This window comes from Lissotriton vulgaris, chromosome 1_1 (assembly GCF_964263255.1).
Source record: "Lissotriton vulgaris chromosome 1_1, aLisVul1.2, whole genome shotgun sequence".
Lineage (NCBI taxonomy): Eukaryota > Metazoa > Chordata > Amphibia > Caudata > Salamandridae > Lissotriton > Lissotriton vulgaris.
Window position 1 is genome coordinate 1,374,799,798 of NC_141685.1, and position 18,904 is coordinate 1,374,818,701.

The 18,904-nt window shown below is 42.5% G+C and overlaps 1 protein-coding gene across 1 annotated transcript in view; it reads right to left on the reverse strand.

Moving 5' to 3' along the window:
* The window catches only part of LOC147750532 (C-type lectin domain family 10 member A-like), a 171,700-nt gene extending 171,215 nt beyond the window's left edge, over positions 1-485 (reverse strand). The window contains exon 1 of the mRNA XM_086929586.1: positions 383-485. Coding sequence (XP_086785712.1) covers positions 383-485 — 103 coding nt within the window. The remainder of the gene's footprint in view (positions 1-382) is intronic.
* Positions 486-18,904: the final 18,419 nt, after the last annotated feature.

Here is an 18,904-nt window from a genome sequence, read left to right on the forward strand (position 1 = left end):
AGTTGGCCCATGTTGCTCCTGATCAATTTACTAGTACTGCTCTGCTAGTATCTTCTAATTCCACCCAGACCCTATCTCCCTAGACTGGTGGAAAAAGGCTATGATGGAATCACCCCCCTTCCTTTATTGGAGATCTGAAACTATTCTATGGCAAATGTCTATGTTCCGCTAGAATGGAAGAAGACTATGCTAATGTCACTGCTGAAGAAACCATGAGGTCTTTTTCAACTTTAGGTCAATATCCTTGCTGCCATTCTAAAAGATGATCTTAGAGACATATGCGAATCAGCACAGCTGTTTTCACCTTTCTATGAGAAAAATCAGATTTTTGATCCAGTCCAGTCAGGCTTCCGATCCTCTCATAGCACAGATACAGCATTACAATCAGTGCCTGATGACCTGCGTTTGTCAGCAGACAGAGTGGTATGCACAGCACTTGTGCTGTTGGAACTGTTCATTGCTTTTGTCACAGTATCACTTCCCATCCTTTTAAACAGACTGCTGTGGGAGATTCTAATCTTAGGTAACATTAATTATTGGCGCAAGTCCTATTTGAAAGAAAGGTGTTAAGCAGTCTATCCACCTCCATTCAGGTGGGAGTTTAAGCCATTATATCAAGGAGTGGCATAAGGGTCTGCTCTAAAGCCAACCCTTTTTAATGTCTACATCCGTCCTCTGGCTATATTAATCAGATTTTTGGGTTTCAGATGTGTGTACTATGTTGATGATACTCAAATAAACATAGCCATTGACATGTTGGGAGTGACCGCTGTGAATCCTTTCATCAGTGCATGTTGGCATGTTTGCTTTGCTTGCTAATTGAGCCATGCCACCAACCTTGTCCCCTAAAACACCTTTGATACGTTTCTGCAGAGTGTGCAGGTTGCAGTGTGGGCAATGTCTGACCGTAGAGCATCTCTGCCAGATCACTTGTTCTTTTAATGTGGGGAGCATCAAGCCCTAAAGTCCTAAGAGCAATTATCTAAAGAAACCTGGACACCAGTTCGCTTGAGCCTCAGCTGACCGACACAACATGTGGAAGGAGTGCGACCCTAGGTCAAGGTAAATCAAAGGCTCTCTGTATGCTTTTAGAACCCACTGTGACACGGTACATCCTTATTGGCTGCTTTTTGACCTGGTTTTCCCCAAGCACAAAAATTACATTTGTGTCCCTCGTAGTATTGTATACGTGCCATTATTTTGTCTATTTTTCACCTTTAGCAAGTGCTGTGGTCAGCGCTTTTGCACCGGCATCCTGAGCTAGTATTTGTTAGGTGTGGGATGGTGGGTGTATGAGTTTCATTGGGAGAGGGGGTGGGGAACACATTGAGTAAACTGCAGTCAAAGAAACAAGGTTTTAAGAGGGAGCTGGGTGGACCCCTTTCCATTTATCTGCAACGCCCAACCCAGTGCCAAGGCTGTTGTGACCCAGCCATGCCCCTACAGACCCTTATCTACTTCTGGCCTCCTGCTGTGTGGGGATGGTCTCAACATGTTTACCTTGGCTGATTTAGTTTTCCCACTCCATCATACAAAATATTTTTTAAACACTGCATGACCAACGAAAACCCTAATAGTCCTATATCCTCGCCCTGAAAATGTAGAATAGTAGTTCTGTAGTTTTGCTTAATTTTATGATGATGACTTTCCCACTGAAATCAAAAGATAGGGTTTTGAATATTACAATTTCAGGCAAAAATTGTAGGTTAACCCGATATATTTGAAATAAATATATTTGGATCAAGTCAATACAACTTTATTACAAGTAGAATATAAAAGCTACTGTACATGTGCAATTATCAGAACGCAGTTAAAAAGTTTATCAGAAAGATTTAAAACATTTGTTATATATCTATATTTGGATCATATGAAGCAACATCGTTCCTAAAACCTCAGGTTTGTGCAGAAATTTGCCAATCACAGAACGGAATCTTGAACAAATTCTTTCACGACATGCGCATCCTGCCCAAGAGGGACTATTGTTGCTATGATAGACCGACTCCTCTTGAGAGGGAGTCTAGACGGAATCAATTGCTTACCACTCAGGTTTCCTAGGCAGCACCAAGAACCTGGTAAATGAATCCAGAAACATAAAATAGGGCATGTTGTGTTTTTTACTGCAGTGCTTAATTTGTGCCGGTGGTTGGAGGCACAGGGCACAGAAAGTGTGATGTTTGAGGGCAGGCTGGACAGGGACTTAAATGTCATCCTCAGACTTTGACCCAAAACAAGAGGGAGAATCGCAGAAAAAGGAGAAGGAGAAAAAAAGTGGAAGAGAAAGACAACAAAACAGCCACAAGCTTTAGAGCAGGAATGAAAAAGAATCTGCACGAGTGAGATAAAGACAGAAAGTGTACGGTGTATATATATATATATATATATTACCTACTGGCGGTCGCCAGTAGGTATATATAGTTAGGATTTTTTCCCTATGGGATTTCTGAAAATTCTATGTCTAATAACTTTGGCGTTTGTGGACGGAATTGGCTGACATTTTCTGGAAAATGGCACATTTTGTTTCTGAGCAGCTCCTGGAAATTTGGGGGGTGTTCGGCAAGGGGGGGCTGAGATAAAAGGGGGGTCCCAAAACGCGTTTTTCCCATGTTAATTTCCATAGGGCGGTTGGCCTCACTTTTAGCCCGAACGGCTGAATGGATTTCCACCAAACTTGGCAAAATTGTAGGGACTGTTAGCCTGATGTGCCTTTGCTAGGTCTCAATATATGTGCTTCAGTGGATTTTGAGAAATTAACGTTTAAAACAAGATATATATCTGTAACAGCGCTCCGGGCTGCGCTCCGGTTCGCGAACTTTTCGCGTATCGGAACTTTGCGAAGCGAAGCTGATTGGCTCTCCGGTGTCTGTCAACATTCTAAACAGTCCGGAGCGGCCGCCATCTTGTCTCTCGGTAGGATCGAGAGACAAGAGGAGGCCAAAACAAAGGGGGAAATTACCATAAGGGGGCATAGTAGATCCTCGTTGACCCCCTAGGTTTTATGTGGAGGTTTTAAAAGGGCCCAGAGGGTCAAAAAAAAAAAACATTTTTTTTTTTTGCGTGGTAAGCGCCAAGTTCGCGAACCGGAAAGCGTTCTGGGCAGCGTACTATAAGGATAAAAGAATGATAGACTTTTCTAATACTGTATGTTAATTATTTGTTGTTTTTTTTTGTTTTCTTTATTTTAAATTTTTATTTTGATTGTGTGTCATAATTCATTAAACTTTTAACATTCAATAAACATATAAAAATAAATAATGTGTCAAACAATTTTTGAATTAAGAAATTAAAATTTATTTTTCATTTTGTTTTTCAAAATTTAAAAATAATCTAAAAAATCGTGATCATTTTTTTCTTCATTTTTTAGTAGAAAATCTACTGCATCTACGCATTGCACAAGTTCATTATTTATTGTGTCGTCGTAGAAATCCATGTCATCTTGTGTCTCAATTTTTTCTTCTGTTTCAGTTTTCATGTTGTTTTGTTGTTCTTCCATTTTCAATTCTGAAAAATTAATTTTTAAAAAATATATCAGTACAGAAAGGGCATTGTTGGGTTTCAGTACAGATTGGCAGTTTGGTTATTTATATAGTGTTTTTTTCACAAAGAAAGGTGTCGCCTGCAATTAAGGTCTATTGCAGGGGGCCCCCTCCTTGGGCCTCCCATGGATGGTGTCAGGAGGTATAGGGGAGGGAGAAGGAGACGCTCCCTCAATTGCAAGGAGACTATTCACAGGCACTGAGGGGGCCCATTGTCCAGCATTTTTGCGCCCCCACAGTTTTAACTTTTAGACCACAATCAATTCTCACACCTATGAAGGTGTGAGATATGCGTGTGGATTTAAAGTTAAAACTGTGGGGGCGTCAAAATGCTGGACAATGGGGCCCCCTCAGTGCCTGTGAATGGTCTCCTTGCAAGGGGCCACTTATGTAAATTGGAGGGGGCTTCGCGCACGTTCCTTTTTAGCCTATGGTCTTGCAAATTCTTGGAATGGCTCTGCCATAACTAAAACAGAGTAGTCTATTTTTTTCTATAAGTATTACAGAGTGATAGAATATAATTCTCAGAAAATGTTTTTCTAATTAGGTTTCAGTACAGAACATACTTAAGTTTTATAAATAATATCTTACCTTTTAAATATAAGTTGAAGTTATCAGTTGATTTTTTGTTGTGCACTTCACGAAGTAGCAGTCAAAATGGCTGTGTTTCCTTCTCTTCCTTTATATATATTCAGGTATATAACCAATCAAATGTCAGGTAATAAAAGTAGAAAATGAAAGTAACATTTTCATTGGTTGTCAATTCCAACACTTCAGATGTGTTTTGTGAAGTAATTTACCTCACGGTACTTAGAGAGGTCTACAGGCTAAATGGCTAAATGAAATTTCAATCAAATTTGTGAAAATGAAAGGGATTGTTATGTAGTATGAGCTAATCTATATTTGGTGAGAGTGTCTCTAGTCGTTTTTCTGTAAATTACTTTCCCACCTTTTTTTAGGACCGCTTCCCGGAAAGCGGCTCGGTTAGCGAACCTTAAGCGTCACGGGAGTCCACCATTTTGTGTTTCGGTCGCATTAAGATACAAGATGGAGGGCAAATAATGTTTAGAATGGGTAGAAGGGGTCATGGTAGACTTATCTTGACCCCCTAGGTTTTCTGAGGGTGGCTGAGGAGGCTTATATGTGCGGAAAAAAACATTTTAAAAAAAAAATTCCGCGAGGTTAGCTTTCGGTTAGCGAACCGGGTAGCGCCCCGGGGAGCGTATTTTGTGGAAAATTAGTGAAAAAAGTTAGAAAAAAATAATAATTGTGAGTGATCAGATGAAGGGTAGCTCTGAGAAGAGCTTTTGGGTTTATGGTACATTTAGGTACTTATAAGTAGGTACCAATGCACAGTCTTAAATTCAGAATGAAAATTCTGTTGCCCTCATCTGAGAAGTGAACTCCATCTCCTCTGTAGATATCTTGCATGTAGTAACGCAAGTTATTGTTGTACAAGGAGCCCATTCCATGGTCTCTCATGAAAGCTGAAACAGATTTGTTTACATGCTTCCTCGCTTTCTCAATTTGTGGACAAAATTGGTTAGACCACCTCCATTTCTGTCTTTGGCATATATTGGAATATACCAAGGCAGTTTGAGGAAAAAGTGCCATTAATTGCTCAAAGGTGTCCTTTAAAAGCATTTCCAGACCTACCCCAGTCAAAGTGCCCAAATCATTACCTCCACAGTGCACAATTAACAGGTCAGGTTTTGGCAAATACATAAAAGTTTTCATCAATGGTATCAATTGGTGACATTTTAATCCTCTTTGGCCCAACCACTTAATTTCCACATCTTGTAAATTGAGGTTAGGTAAATTTCTGTTCTCAGCATACCTTTGAGCCCAGTGGATGTAACTATGTCCAACAATCCAGACATTAAACATGGTGGGAGAAGGTTGTGCTGCAGTCAGATGAAGTGTGGTAATGAAAGGGCAGTTGAAACAGTAGGAGTTTGTAAAGAAAAAAAACTGTGGATTTCCAATGCTAATGATTCATTAGCAGTGATTGGTGCATTTCCATTTCTGAAAACAGAAAGTTAGGGTGCATGGATGTGTTCTTTGAAAGATGTAATTTGAATGGTCAAGGAAGAAACATTTAATGAAAGATTGCACTGGATACGCAGGTGCACTGAGAGTTCAGAGTTCAATTGAAACATTGTTGTGTGAATTTGCAAACATGAGAGGTCTTCCAGGAGGTGGTTGCTATGGAAAAAAGGCAGAGAGGGCAGAGGGGGGAAGGGTTTTGATTTGAAAAAAGTGAGGGAAGAGTTATGATTGGCTAATATGAGAGATATGTGAAATGAATATCTGTATTTCTGTGCTTTCAATAGCTGCAGCCTCTGGAGTGCATCCTTTTTCTTCTGCTGAAGACAATTTGGTGTATTTCTGAGACTGTTTTCAAAACTCAAAAAGTATTTGCTAAGGTGAGAAAAGATTTATTTAATTTAGATAGAGAATAGTATGATTTAAGGAGAAAATGATGAAGAAAGCTGTGTTTTTAAAATGTGGCTTTGTCTCTAGTGATATACAAATAGATTTTGTTTCTTTGAGAAATTGTAATTGCATATTCGGTGTAGCATTCTGGCATGCAGTAACACAAGTTATTGTTGTACATGGAGCCCATTCCATGGTCTCTTATGTAAGCTGAAACAGATATGTTGTTTTTAAAAACGATTTTTGAAATCAATTACCTTTCTGGATATGTACTGCTAGAGCTTCATAGGTTGTTTTGGGTCATATTTATAAGGCATTTGAGTGTCTTTGATGTTATTTTTTCCTTTTTAAATGGAAAGCATTCCTCATGGGGCAAGTGTCTTGTAAATACGCTCCCACCTGTGCTTGGCAAATTTCGATTTTGATTATGGGAGTTACATAGCCATGTTAATAATGTCCAAAAAATGGTGCTAGGGCATTCCAGAAAACGCTTTCATGTGTCTCAAGGACATTTTCAGTCATTTCCTCTTGAATGCAGGTATACAATTGATTTATATGCTGTGTTTAAAAACGATTTTTTGAAATCAATTACATTTCTGGATATGTACTGCTAGAGCTTCATAGGTTGTTTTGGGTCATATTTATAAGACATATGAGTGTCTATGATGTTATTTTTCCTTTTTAAATGGAAAGCGTTCTTCATGGTGCAAGTTTCTTGTAAATACGCTCCCACTTGCGGTTGGCAAATTTAGATTTTGATTATGGGAGTTACATAGGCATGTTAATAATGTCCCAAAAATGGTGTAAGGGCATAATCAAAATCTAAATAGGCCTCAGTTCATCAGCATGAAGATACTGTTTGTTTAAAATATATATCTTTAGGATTGTGTAGGGGACGTAGAGAAGCAGAGGCTTCTGTAAATGTCAAAGTTGTTGAAAAACTGTTTCTTCTTGAACCTTTTCCCTTTTCTTTTCTAATTTTTAAATACAATTTTTAATATTTTTGGAAATGTTTGTTCTCTCTTTTACAGATTGAAAGTATGAAAAAATATTTTAAAAAGTTAACAAGAATTATAAGGTAAATGTTTTCTACTCTTTTTACCCGCAATGCACTGCTGATGATGTCACTGACCATGTCATGAATGATGTAATAAGAGGACATGACTTACTTCATTGGTAGGCCTTCACATGCATTATCTGCTCTGTATTCTTCAACAAGTGTAAAATTGATCTGTAACCCTGAGTAAGTCTCACCTTAAACAAACCTCAGGAGAGATCACACCTTATCGTCATCCTGAATTAATAAATAGATCTATTAAACAGTATCTCTGGTTTACTCCCTATAGCTGTCTTTCTTTTAACATTACTCTCTGTTTACTTCCCTTATACTAACTCTTCTTTTTTTAAAAAAAATATTTTTTTGGTTCGCTTCAAGTTCGCGAACCGGGCAGCGAACCGGAAAGCGAACCAAAAGAAATAGAGCTTGCCAGAGTGCTAAACATTCTAGCAATTTTATTTGAAAGGGGAGGTAGTTCTGAAAAGAACTTTTTTTATGTTTTTGTTGTTGTTTTTTTTTTTTTTTTCTGAACATTTTTTGTTTTTTTTTGTATTTTTAGAACAGTTTTATGTTTTTTTGTGTTTTTCATGGAGGGGAAACAACAAAAAACAGGCATTGAAAAGGGCTCAACAGGAGCAAAAAAAAAATTACTGTTTGGGTGGGTTAGGGCAATTGTGGTTTTCGTACGCAATGTTGATTAATTTCACGCTCATGTTCCCACATGAGAGCAGAGCACCACAATATATGCAGGTAAACTTCATGTTTTTGAAGTTTTGCTGTATGTTTGGCACAGTTTCCTGTGCCTCTCTTCCTGTCAAAGAGATAGTTGACGTTGACCTGGCCACAGGAGTTGTCGGGGGATTATCTTGCAGGTCCCTTAACTCTGCCCGGCTGTAGTTTAATGGATGCCACCTGGCCATATGGCGATGCATAGTATAGTTGCCCATACTATACTTTTTATCAGTGCCTCTAGATAATCTGTATTTGCAAATGAGGCAGGTGGCATACTTCGCATTGACCTTCTTCTCCCCTCGAGGGATTGAAAAAAACTGCCATATGAAACTTGTTTTCCTTCGGGAAACACGGGGCAACTCCTGTATAAACTGTGGTTCATCTGTGTCCTCTTCTTCTAGGTCCTCCTCTTCCTCCTCTCTGTTGGAGATGAATTGAGATGGTGGTCCTCTCTTCTCATGAGGAGGTTGAGGTGGTGGTGGGGGTCCACCAGCTGAAGCAAGGATAGAAGCCATTGCTGAACTACTGGAAAATGGTCTTTCTCTCACCAAGATGAAAGTCAGAGTGAGGAAAGAAGGAGGGGTTTTCATGATTTGGGAAAAGCAAAAGTTCTGAACCAATGAAAAGTGTTATTTTTAGGTCACATGACCTAGTCATACATCATTTGGAAACCAAAAGTGAAATGAACCAATGAAAAGTTTGATAAACAAGTCACATGACCTGTTCCGCTTACGTTACGCGGTGCGCGCCGCGTCCCGGATCGTTTCCGGTTCGCGGTCTGGAGCACTTCCGGGAGCGCTAACGCGGCGCGTCATAAGACGCATTACGCGACAATGATACGTCGCGCTTCCGCGACGCGTCACAGTTGCGCTAACGAAACGTTTACCGGTTCGCGGACTAGGTCGCGGCATCAAGATGAGCTAACGGAAAGCTTCCCGGTTCGCTTACCGGAAGCGAAGAAAAAAAATATTAAAAAAAAAATTATCAATAAACATCTAAAATATATTTTGGGATTTAAAGAAGAATACATTTTACAGCTACAGATGTTAGCTTTTAAAAAAACCAATGAAATTCACAGAAAAAACCATAGGTTATAGACCATATATAGTTAGGAATTTGCATTTACAAAACCTTGAAAATTCACTGAAAAAACCATAGGTTATAGACCATATATAGTTAGGGATTAGCATTTACAAAACCTTATTTTACTCGCATAAACCATTGAAATTTCATATATAGTTAGTTGCGCTAACTATATATCGCGCACCCGCAATCCATTGCTGATGATGTCACATATTACATCATTCATGACATGGTCAGTGACATCACTGATGACATCACTGATGACATCTCAAATGACATCACTGATGACATCACTGATGACATCTCAAATGACATCACTGATGACATCTCAAATGACATCACTGATGACATCTCATTTGATATTACTGATCACATCACTGATGATATCATTCATGTGATAAGACGATGAACCTGTTCAGACTCTAATATAACCTTAGATACAATCAGTGTAAACAGACACTCACAGACTGTCACTCATCAATGGAGTTACTCACACACCTAGTCAGTCATGCAAAGAATCAATCACACCTCCATTTCCTCAACTATACAGTTATACACACCTTACTTATTCAAACATATACTAACACATATTTACTCTCTTATACAATCCCTGATACAAGTTCACAATGATCCATACAGCCACTCACAAATTCACTGGCTCTAATGCACAGTTATTTATATATGTCAACTCTCACATGTAAAGTGTTTTACATATGTACTTACTTTGCACTGAGATATCCATTCACTCACCAATACACTCATGCACACAGTCAACCGCCCATACAGCTGTTTCCACATGCACTTTTGAACCTATACATCTAGTGAATCAACTGCTCACACATCTATGCACAGAGTCATACACCTCCCAGCCACACACACACACTCAGTCTCCCATACAAATACTTGGGCAACCAATCAATAACCCATATAGTTACTCATATAGCTACTGATCAACACATGCAGCAGTTTACAGAACAACAGATATAATGATGCAGAAATTAAGACAGTTTACTCACTAACCCATGCACTCAGTGAGACACATTTAATCACTCTCTCATACAGTCAGTCATGCACCTACTAAATCCTTCATCCAGACACTTATACATCCACTCATTCTTCAATATGTAAGACATATTTTAACTTTACAGAAACATACAGTCACTGGATGATGTAATCAGTGATGTCATCAGTGATGTCACTGACCATGTCATGAATGATGTAATATGTGACATCATCAGCAGTGGATTGCGGGTGCGCGATATATAGTTAGCGCAACTAACTATATATGAAATTTCAATGGTTTTATGCAAGTAAAATAAGGTTTTGTAAATGCTAATCCCTAACTATATATGGTCTATAACCTATGGTTTTTTCAGTGAATTTTCAAGGTTTTGTAAATGCAAATTCCTAACTATATATGGTCTATAACCTATGGTTTTTTCTGTGAATATATATATATATATATATATTCACTGAAAAAACCATAGGTTATAGACCATACATAGTTAGGGATTAGCATTTACAAAACCTTATTTTACTCGCACAAAACCATTGAAATTCGCATATATAGTTAGTTGCACTAACTATATATCGCGCACCCGCAATCCTCTGCTGATGATGTCACATATTACATCATTCATGACATGGTCAGTGACATCACTGATGACATCACTGATGACATCTCAAATGACATCACTGATGACATCTCATTTGACATTACTCATCACATCACTGATAATATAATTCATGTGATAATACGATGCACCTCTTCAGATTGTAATATAACCTTAGATACAATCAGTGTAAATAGACACTCACAGACTGTCACTCATCCATGGAGTTACTCACACACCTAGTCAGTCATGCAAAAAATCAATCACACCTCCATTTCTTCAACTATACAGTTATACACACCTTACTTTTTCAAACATATACTAACACATATTTAGTCTCTTATACAATCCCTGATACAAGTTTACAATGATCCATACAGCCACTCACATATTCACTGGCTCTTATGCACAGTTATTTTTATATGTCAACTCTCATATGTACTGTGTTTTACATATGTACTTACTTTGACATGTAGCACTAAGATATCCATTCACTCAACAATACACTCATGCACACAGTCAACCGCCCATACAGCTAATTCCACATGCACTTTTGAACCCATACATCTAGTGAATCAACTGTTCACACATCTATGCACAGAGTCACACACCTCCCAGCCACCCATACACACACACTCAGTCTCCCCTAAAAATACTTGGGCAACCAATCAATAACCCATATAGTTACTCATATAGCTACTGATCAACACATGCAGCACTTTACAGAACAACAGACATAATGATGCACAAATTAAGACAGTTTAGTCACTAACCCATGCACTCAGTGAGACACATTTAATCACTCACTCATACAGTCAGTCATGCACCTACTAAATCCTTCATCCAGACACTTATACATCCACTCATTCTTCAATATGTAAGACATATTTTAACTTTACAGAAACATACAGTCACTGGATATTGTCATCAGTGATGTCATCAGTGATGTCATCAGTGATGTCACTGACCATGTCATGAATGATGTAATATGTGACATCATCAGCAGAGGATTGCGGGTGCGCGATATATAGTTAGTGCAACTAACTATATATGCGAATTTCAATGGTTTTGTGCGAGTAAAATAAGGTTTTGTAAATGCTAATCCCTAACTATATATGGTCTATAACCTATGGTTTTTTCAGTGAATTTTCAAGGTTTTGTAAATGCTAATCCCTAACTATATATGGTCTATAACCTATGGTTTTTTCAGTGAATTTCAATGGTTTTTTAATAGCAAATATGAAAAGCTTTAAAATGTCAAGTACGCGATAGGTAAACACATTTTCGTGTTTATGCATGCTAATGTGCTTTGAACGCTGCCCCCCCCTCTTTTCTTTTAGGAGTATTCTCTCTTTGCAGATAGTGAAGGGTAGGTAACGCAGGCCTTTGCCCCGTTGTAATCCGTTGTGCCTGCTTCTCTCTCCATTTGATTGATTGTTATCCAAGCATTTACTGTTTTAGAATTGGTTCTCTTTGGTTCATTCTCTATTTACAAACAAGCACAGAGTCGCAATACTCTGTTTAGTCTTTGCAGATAGTGAAAGATCGTTTAAAATAACAAAAGGAATCGAGCAAAATCAGTAGGCCACTAATGGGATCTCTTTTTGACCTCGCTAAAATAGAAACATTAGGAACAACTCCTCATAAGAAATACGAAACTAGTGAGATGAACTGAGCTCAACACCATGATGGCTGCAAGACAGGTCGGCTCCGCCACCCACCCCGCCCAAAATAACGACAAACCCTATGCAAATATTATAAATATATACAACACACCAGCAAAGTAACAGGGTAAAACGTTTTATTAAATAACTATTTACATGGCAGCCTGCTGCAACATCCATCACTGTTCCTGTCGAGGTAGCATAGCTGGCGGCCTAGGGGTGGAGGACCATTGTGCAAATTGCCCGGGGACGACACCATGCGCCAAGACTCGTCCCCAGTACATCCAGAGCTGATGTCCGACAAGTTGTGTGTGAGGATGCCTTGCTGATGCCGCCACCCCCACCTCCACCTTTTTGTTGCCTGATCTGGCTAGCTCAATCGATCGAGCACGAGACTCATGCACTCTGATCTCCTTGGCCTCAGTCAAGCATCAATAGTAAGATTTTCATACGTGAGTGTAGGTTCATGGTTCTCCATCCACAGACTAAAAGCCTGGAGCGGGAGTGAAAGAACAATAACTAGGAAAGAAGGAAGGCAGAGGTTGTGGGAAGGACTCTGGATATGGTATGTTGCTTGGTCCCTGAGATGCTTCGATGTCACTGCCTTGCACAAATGGCATAAGTCCTGGATGTTGGGTGCCATAGTTGAGGGTTCGGAGCAGCGCTTGTAACACTGTCTGAAGCTTATTTGCACCTGCTGCAGCTTCACTATTCTCAAAGTAAGTGGGGGCTGTTTGTGGACCTGACTGCATTGGAAAACAATGTGATGCGGTGCCTCCCTGAACCGCTTGACGGAGGCCCCCGAGATAATTGCGCCTGCTCCACACCTTGTCCCACAATCCGTTTGACCTGAAGACACGTCCTGCGGTGCCCTGGTCCGACCATCACATATACCTGCGCCAGGAGACGGCGTGGGGTGCAGTAGAAGGGAGAGGCGGCGCGAACGAGCCTCCCCCACCTCCCCAGGTGGAGGTTTCTCAGTTACACCCCAGCGCTTCACTCGACCAGCTGACTTGCGCCCGCTCTTGCGACACAGTGCCTCGCTCGGCCAGCTGAATTGCGCCTGCTCTTGCTATTATAATGTCTCACCCGCCATCCAACGGAATTGCACCCAATCTTGCGGTACAGCGACAGGCGGCTGCTACGGAGCTCACGAAATGGCGGTCGGTTCCACAGACTTGGGCCTGGCCTGCAAAGATAGCTCTGGGCAACCGTGGAACTCGGACGCTTGACTGCTAGGGCATGGGCCCCATTCCCAAAAGAGTCCCCTCAGCCTTGAAGATTCTACAACAGTCACTGGGACCCCCGACTCCCGTAGACTACCGATGGGGAGCAACTGCCATGATAGCTCGCGGAATGGCCACAACGTAGCCACAAGATGGTGGTGCTCTCATGCTAACGCCAGCTTCAGTCTGAAACATCCAGAAACACTGTAGACTACCAATTCGATCAGTTCCGGTGGAGCCTCAAGTGCTCCGGTGCGCGAGGCGCAGCTTCCCGGAAACGATCCAGAGCGCGGCACGCAGCGCGTAACGTAAGCATAACAGGTCATGTGACTTGGTAATAAAACTTTTCATTGGTTCATTTTACTTTTGTTATTCTAATGATGAAAGGCTTGGTAATATGACCTAAAAATAACACTTTTCATTGCTTTCGAACATTTTATTTTCCCAAATGATGAAAGCCCCACCTTTTTTTTTCTCACTCTGACTTGTAAAGCAAAGGACCCAGATGCATTTACAGTTTATCACTAACAATGTTCCAGGCTAATGTATTTTCCCAGGAAATTTACAACTGTCCTGCAAGTAAAATATTCCTTTTTCGAGAAAAAGGGCGTTTCTTTGTCCCATGAGGGAGCCGTTGAGCAAAAGAGGCTCGGCCTGCTGTCTTAGTCGCTGATAGGCATGAATATCGGATTCTTATCGATCACTTTATGTTGCAGGAGTGGAACACACAACAGCCCTTGACCATTTATCTTTACTGCGTTCCTGCGTATTATACCTTTTAATCGTCATGTAATCGGGCTGCTTTATTTCACTTGCCTTTTACTCATTCGAAAACAGTGGCTATTATTCAAAACTATACAAAAAAAGGTACTACTACCATGTTTTGTTTGAAAAACCTTTATTGTGAAAATGTCAGTATACAAATACGGGCCTATAACCACGTGGGCCGGCCACGGAGCAAACTGGAATCGTATATGATGAGGGGACATTTACACTGTAGAAGAACGTAACGAGCGGGCCATTAGGTTGCAAGAACTAAGGTGTCTAACAGTTGCGGTATACAACAGGTTCAGTTACAATAAAATTATCTAGATATACATTTGCGGGCAAGTATCATAGGTGACGTTACTTAGAACTTTCAATAGTACAGTAATCAATAACACATCAGAACTTAATATCAATAGGTATGTCCAAATGTTCAATCAATTCTCATCCCCGCCCGCCATGTGCTTAAAAACTGCATACGTATCTCGTGATATCAAGGTTGGGCAACCAGTACACAACAAGGAGTTACGAGTCCCATTTATACCGGCGCCATTTTGTGCGAGGCCGGGCAGGTCCAGGATATAGTCAAAATGTCTCCACCAACCAGCGGTCGGACCGAACACCTTTCGGCAGTCTAAAAAGGTTCCGTTAAATGACAACAGAAGAAATAGGCAACAAGAACAATCAGTCAAAAGAGGGGACGCTTTCGTGAATGGGGCCCATGCCCTAGCAGGCAAGCGTCCGAGTTCCAAGGTGTCCCAGGGCCATTTTAGTGGACCAGGCCCAAATCCAAAGAGCTCGCCACCATTTTGAGAGTCCTGTTGCAGCCGGCTATCGCTGCACCACAAGAGTAACCGCAATTCAGCTAGATGGCAAGTGAGTCACTGTACCGCAAGAGCGGGCGGAACTCAGCTGGATGGGGTGTGAGGCACTGTGCCGCAAGAGCGGGCGGAACTCAGCTGGATGGCGGGTGAAACGCTAAGAGGCGCCCCACTGCAGATGAGGTGCCTCCACCTGGGGAGTCGGGAGAGGCCCGTTTAAGCCGCCCCCCCGGGCACCCCACGCCGTCTTTCGGCGCAGCATTGTAGGATAGCCACACCAGTGCGGCAACTTGCTGGACACCACCTCGGTACCACCCGCATCTCGGCGCGTTCGAGTCACTGTACCGCAAGAGTGGCCGAAACTCAGCTGGATGGCGGGTGAGTCGCTGTACCGCAAGAGTGGGAGAAATTCAGCTGGATGGCGGGTGAGTCGCTGTACCGCAAGAGTGGGAGAAATTCAGCTGGATGGCGGGTGAGTCGCTATACCGCAAGAGCGGGCGGAACTCTGCTGAATGCCGAGTGAAACGGCAAAGGGCGCCGCACTGCACATAAGGTGCCTCCACCTAGGGAGGGGGGAGAGGCCAGTTCGCCCCCCCCCCCCGGGCACCCCACGCCGTCTTTCGGCGCAGCATTGTAGGATAGCCACACCAGTGCGGCAACTTGCTGGCCACCACCTCGGTGCCATCCGGATCTCGACGCGTTGTGCTGCCTTCGGCCTATTTGCACATCGGTCCGCTACAGACACCGCCTCACAGGCCAACGGATTTTGTTGGCTTTTTATAGCCCAAAGCAGCATAACAGGTCATGTGACTTGTTTATAAAACTTTATATTGGTTTATTTTACTTTTGGTTTCCTAATGATGAAATGCTTGATCATATGACCTAAAAATAACACTTTTCATTGGATTGAAACATTTTTTTTCCCAAACGATGAAAGCCCCACCTTTTTTTTCTCACTCGGCAATCCAAAAAGGTTCCGTTAGATGACAACAGAAGGGACAGGCAACAAGAACCATCACTCAAAAAAGGGGAGGGCAAGTTCTTCCCTACCGGGTCACGTTGGGGCTCCACCGGAAGTTTCAGACTGAAGAAGACGTCAGCATGAGAGCACCACTATCTCGTAGCTCCGTCGTGGCCATTCCGCAAGCAATCATGGCAGCCGCTCCCCACCGGATGCCTGCGGGAATCGGGGGCCCCAATGACTTTTGTAGAATCTTCAAGGCTGAGGGGACGCTTTCGAGAATGGGGCCCAAGCCCTAGCAGGCAAATGTCCGAGTTCAAATGTGTCCCAGGGCCATTTTAGTGGACCAGGCCCAAATCCGAAGAGCCGGCCGCCATTTTAAGAGTCCTGTGGCAGCCACCTATCGCTGCACCGCAAGAGTGGGAGCAATTCTACTGGATGGTGGACGAGACGCAGTAGCCGCAAGAGCGGGCGGTAAACATCTGAATGGCGGATGAGGCACAGTGCAGCAAAAGCGGGCGGAAAACTGCTGATTGGTGACTGAAACGGTAAAAGGGCGCCCCACTACAGCAGACGAGCCTCCACCTGGGGAGGCCCGTTCACGCCGCCTCCCCCCCCCCGGGGCGCCCCACGCCGTTTTTTGGTGCAGCATTGTAGGATGCCAAGACCAGTGCGGCAAGTAAAGGACATCACCTGGGTGCCGTCCAGATCTCGGCGCGTTGTGCTGCCTTCGGACTATTCGCACAATAGACCGCTACTGACGAGACACAGTGCAGCTAAAGCGGTCGGAAAACCGCTGAATGGCAAGTGAAACGCTAAAGGGGCGCCCCACTACAGCAGACGAGCCTCCACCTGGGGAGGCCCGTTCACGCCGCCTCCCCCCCCCCCCCCCCCTCCGGGGCGCCCCACGCCGTTTTTTGGTGCAGCATTGTAGGATGCCAAGACTAGTGCGGCAAGTAAAGGACATCACCTGGGTGCCGTCCAGATCTCGGCGCGTTGTGCTGCCTTCGGACTATTCGCACAACAGACCTCTACTGACCATTGTTGCTTTTGTTTAATTTTTTTTAACGTGTTTACTGTTTTTGGTGCTTTGTATATATTTATAAGTTATTAAAGTGTTATAATCCTACTACTTTGTTGGAGTGCTATATATTTTTAATGTGACACATAATTGTGAAGACTTTGATGTACAAAAAGGCATCCCTGGAATCTTCCGCTTCAGGCTCGGTCCCACACACCCTCACAGTGAGAATCCCCTCCCCAATCACAATACAGGATCGTTATCAGATAGTAGGAACGCGTGTGGTGTGACGGATCTCATGAGGTGGGGGCCTTGATCTACTGTAACTCCTTTGAAGAGGGGTGATTCTTTACAGTTGAGGCCATAAACTACATCCGCAGGGCTAGGTGATAGCCTGAGACCGGCCTGGACAATCAGACACAAAGGAAGAGGAGTGTCAGAGGGTGCGGTAGTGAATAGGGTGAAAGGGAGGTGTCGGGCGGGCACAGGGTGTGATTCTCAGGGAAGAGCAGCGCAGATGGGGGGAGGTTTATAGCCCATGCATAAGACAGAGAGCGGGGGTGACCAGTGTGTGGGGGAGATGCATGCAAGGGTGGGGAGCCATGCTGAGGATCGGCGGCGTGCAGAGAGTGGGTCTGGTCAAGACATCTAAAATGGCTGCCGTGCACGACAAAAGTGTGGCATTGGAAAAAAAGCAAGATGGCGCAGACAATGTTTATCAATACGGATTAATTTATAACAATTATTTTTAACAATATATTTACTCGCAGTGTCAAAATGGCGGTCAACACTTCCTGATTTCCTTCGAATCGAACGTTAACAGACATCACGCAGCAAAAAAGAAAAAAAAAAAACGCTCACGCGCAGCCGCTGGAAAACAAGTATCAACATATATGAGCATCCTCAGCCACCCTCAGAAAACATAGGGGGTCAGCATACTTCTCCCGTACCCCCTTATACCCATTTCTCACATTGTTTTTCCTCCATCTTGTAATTTAATTAAAACGAAACACAAAATAGTGAATTCCCGTTTCGCTACCGGTTCGCTACCCGGTTCGCGAACCGGAAAGCGCTTCTACCGCTAAAAATCAAATTTTTTTTATTTGCCCCACGGGACCCTTTAATAACCCCAACATCATTCCTAGGGGGTCAAGAAGGGTCTACCTTGCCCCCTTTCATTAAATTCCCCCTTCGTTTTTCTCCTCTTCTTGTCTCTCGATCCTACCGAGAGACAAGATGGCGGCCGCTCCGGACTGTTTAGAATGTTGACAGACACCGGAGAGCCAATCAGCTTCGCAATGCTCCGTTACGCGAAAAGTTTGCGAACCGGAGCGCTACCCGGGACGCTGTCACAGATATATCTGTTTTTTTAAACGTTAATTTCTCAAAATCCACTGGAGCACATATATTGAGACCCAGCAAAGGCACATCGGGCTAACAGTCCCTACAATTTTGCCAAGTTTCGTGCAAATCCATTCAGCCGTTCGAGCTAAAAGTGAGGCGAAACGCCCTATGGAAAACTCAATGTTAAAAACGCGTTTTGGGACCCCCTTTTTTCTCGGCCCCCCCTTGACGAAACCCCCCCAAATTTTCAGGGGCTGCTCAGAAACAAAATGTGCCATTTTCCTGAAAATGTCAGCCGATTCCGTCCACAAACGCCAAAGTTATTAGGCATAGAATTTTCAAAAGTCCCATAGAGAAAAAATCCTAACTATATATACCTACTGGCGACCGCCAGTAGGTAATATATATATATATATATATATATATATATATTCACTGAAAAAACCATAGGTTTAACACCAGTTATAGTTAGCTGGAAATTTTACTGATATAAAACCATTGAAATTCCCACATTATAGTTAGTTGGACTCACTATAACTTGCACGTGTAATGCACTGATGACACCATCCAGTGAATGTGTGTCTTTCAGATAAATAAATATGTTTTATATATGTATGTTAAGGTCGATGGAAGAATATTTGTTTAAAT